The sequence below is a fragment of the Mandrillus leucophaeus genome, unplaced genomic scaffold (assembly GCF_000951045.1).
Source record: "Mandrillus leucophaeus isolate KB7577 unplaced genomic scaffold, Mleu.le_1.0 Scaffold139, whole genome shotgun sequence".
Lineage (NCBI taxonomy): Eukaryota > Metazoa > Chordata > Mammalia > Primates > Cercopithecidae > Mandrillus > Mandrillus leucophaeus.
This window is the reverse complement of record NW_012101354.1, coordinates 936,871-938,458: the sequence shown is the minus strand read 5'-3', so window position 1 is coordinate 938,458 and position 1,588 is coordinate 936,871. Positions and strand designations below refer to the sequence as shown.

The 1,588-nt window shown below is 46.9% G+C and overlaps 1 protein-coding gene across 1 annotated transcript in view; it reads left to right on the top strand.

The window, feature by feature from the left end:
• Nucleotides 1–1,588, top strand: part of CGN (cingulin) — a 28,867-nt gene that overhangs the window by 15,468 nt on the left and 11,811 nt on the right. Inside the window, exon 10 of the mRNA XM_011973535.1 lies at nucleotides 604–736. Coding sequence (XP_011828925.1) covers nucleotides 604–736 — 133 coding nt within the window. The remainder of the gene's footprint in view (nucleotides 1–603; nucleotides 737–1,588) is intronic.

Below are 1,588 nucleotides of genomic sequence, written 5' to 3'. Positions count from 1 at the left end.
CACCATGTTGGCCAGGCTGGTCTTGAACTCCTGACTTCGTGATCCGCCCACCTCGGCCTCCCTAAACTCTGGGATTACAGGTGTGAGCCACTGCACCCAGTCCCTTTCTTCTTTTTTTTTGAGACAGGGTCTTGCTCTGTTGCCCAGGCTGGAGTGCAGTGGCACAGTTGGGGCTCACTGCGACCTCCACCTCCCAGGTTCAAGCCATCCTCCCACCTCAGCCTCCTGAATAGGTGGGACTATAGGCATGCACCACCACACCCAGCTAATTTTTGTATTTTTTGTAGAGACAGGGTTTCATTATGTTGCCTAGGCTGGTCCTGAACTCCTGGGCTCAAGTGATCCATCTGCCTTGGCCTTCCAAAGTGCTGGGATTACAGGCATGAGCCACTATGCCTGGCCCACTTCCTTTCTATCCATGGTATGTTCTTATTCTCCCATTTCTCAAATTGCTCCTTTCCATGTTCACCTTCCTTCCTCTTGAGAGTGGGTGCCCAGTGTGTTGGCCTCCAGAGAGGTGGCTTTTATTGTCATGCTAACCTCCCCCAGGCATGTGGCCTTACTCTGTTCCCTTTCCCCTTTATTTCACCTTGTCCGGCTCAGACTCCTGCAGCTGCGAATGGAGAAGGAGGAGATGGAAGAGGAGCTTGGAGAGAAGATAGAGGTCTTGCAGAGGGAATTGGAACAGGCCCGAGCTAGTGCTGGAGATACTCGCCAGGTTGAGGTGCTCAAGAAGGTATTTGGGAATTGGGGGGCAGAATGGCAGGTGGGGGTGATGAACACCTGCCTGACCTCTCCATGAGGGCCTCCACGCTAGTGGGGCTGTCTCCTGTGTGCTTGGTTTCCAGGCCTCATCCTGCCTGCTCAGCTTGAGCTCTTTCCAACACAGCAGCACCAGTCTCCTCATTGAGCATAGAGGTTTCTAATGGAAAGTGCTCTCAGAACCCAGGTTGGGGCATAGCCAGAAGCTGTTGGCTGCCTCCCAAGAGATGTCATGGGTAGCAGCATTTAGGTGGATTTGTGAAACTCCAGGCTGACTTTTGCAGGCTCAGAAATCTAATTTGGTCAGCATGGCAAAAGCTGCTTTGTCTTTCGGAGGGGTCTCTAAGTACATTTATGAAAAAATGTTTACCATTAGAATTTCAGTTTATTAATTTACATTGAGAAATATCATCATATTGACTGGAATGCTTGTGTTGGCACGGCCTGGTTACTAATGTAACAAAACTAATTAGTAAAAGAAAAATAGCAGAGTATATGGTCTTGTATTGAAGATTCACTACATATTATATAACCCTTTAGCCTAATTACAGTACTTTCTGAATTTCGGGAGTAGCTAATAGCAAATAATTAGAACCAGAACTCATATTTTAATTTTCTTTTTAAAAGAAATCAGAGCTGTGCCAGTATTTATTGTGTCACATATTTTGGTTTTACACACACACACACACACACACACACACAATAGGAAAGATGAGTGGCAGCTGCAGGTATTAGACTGACCTGTTCTGTCCAAGTCTCTCCAGGTTGCTCTTGCGTGCAGTTGGAGATCCCGTGGCCACATTATATATATATATATATATATATA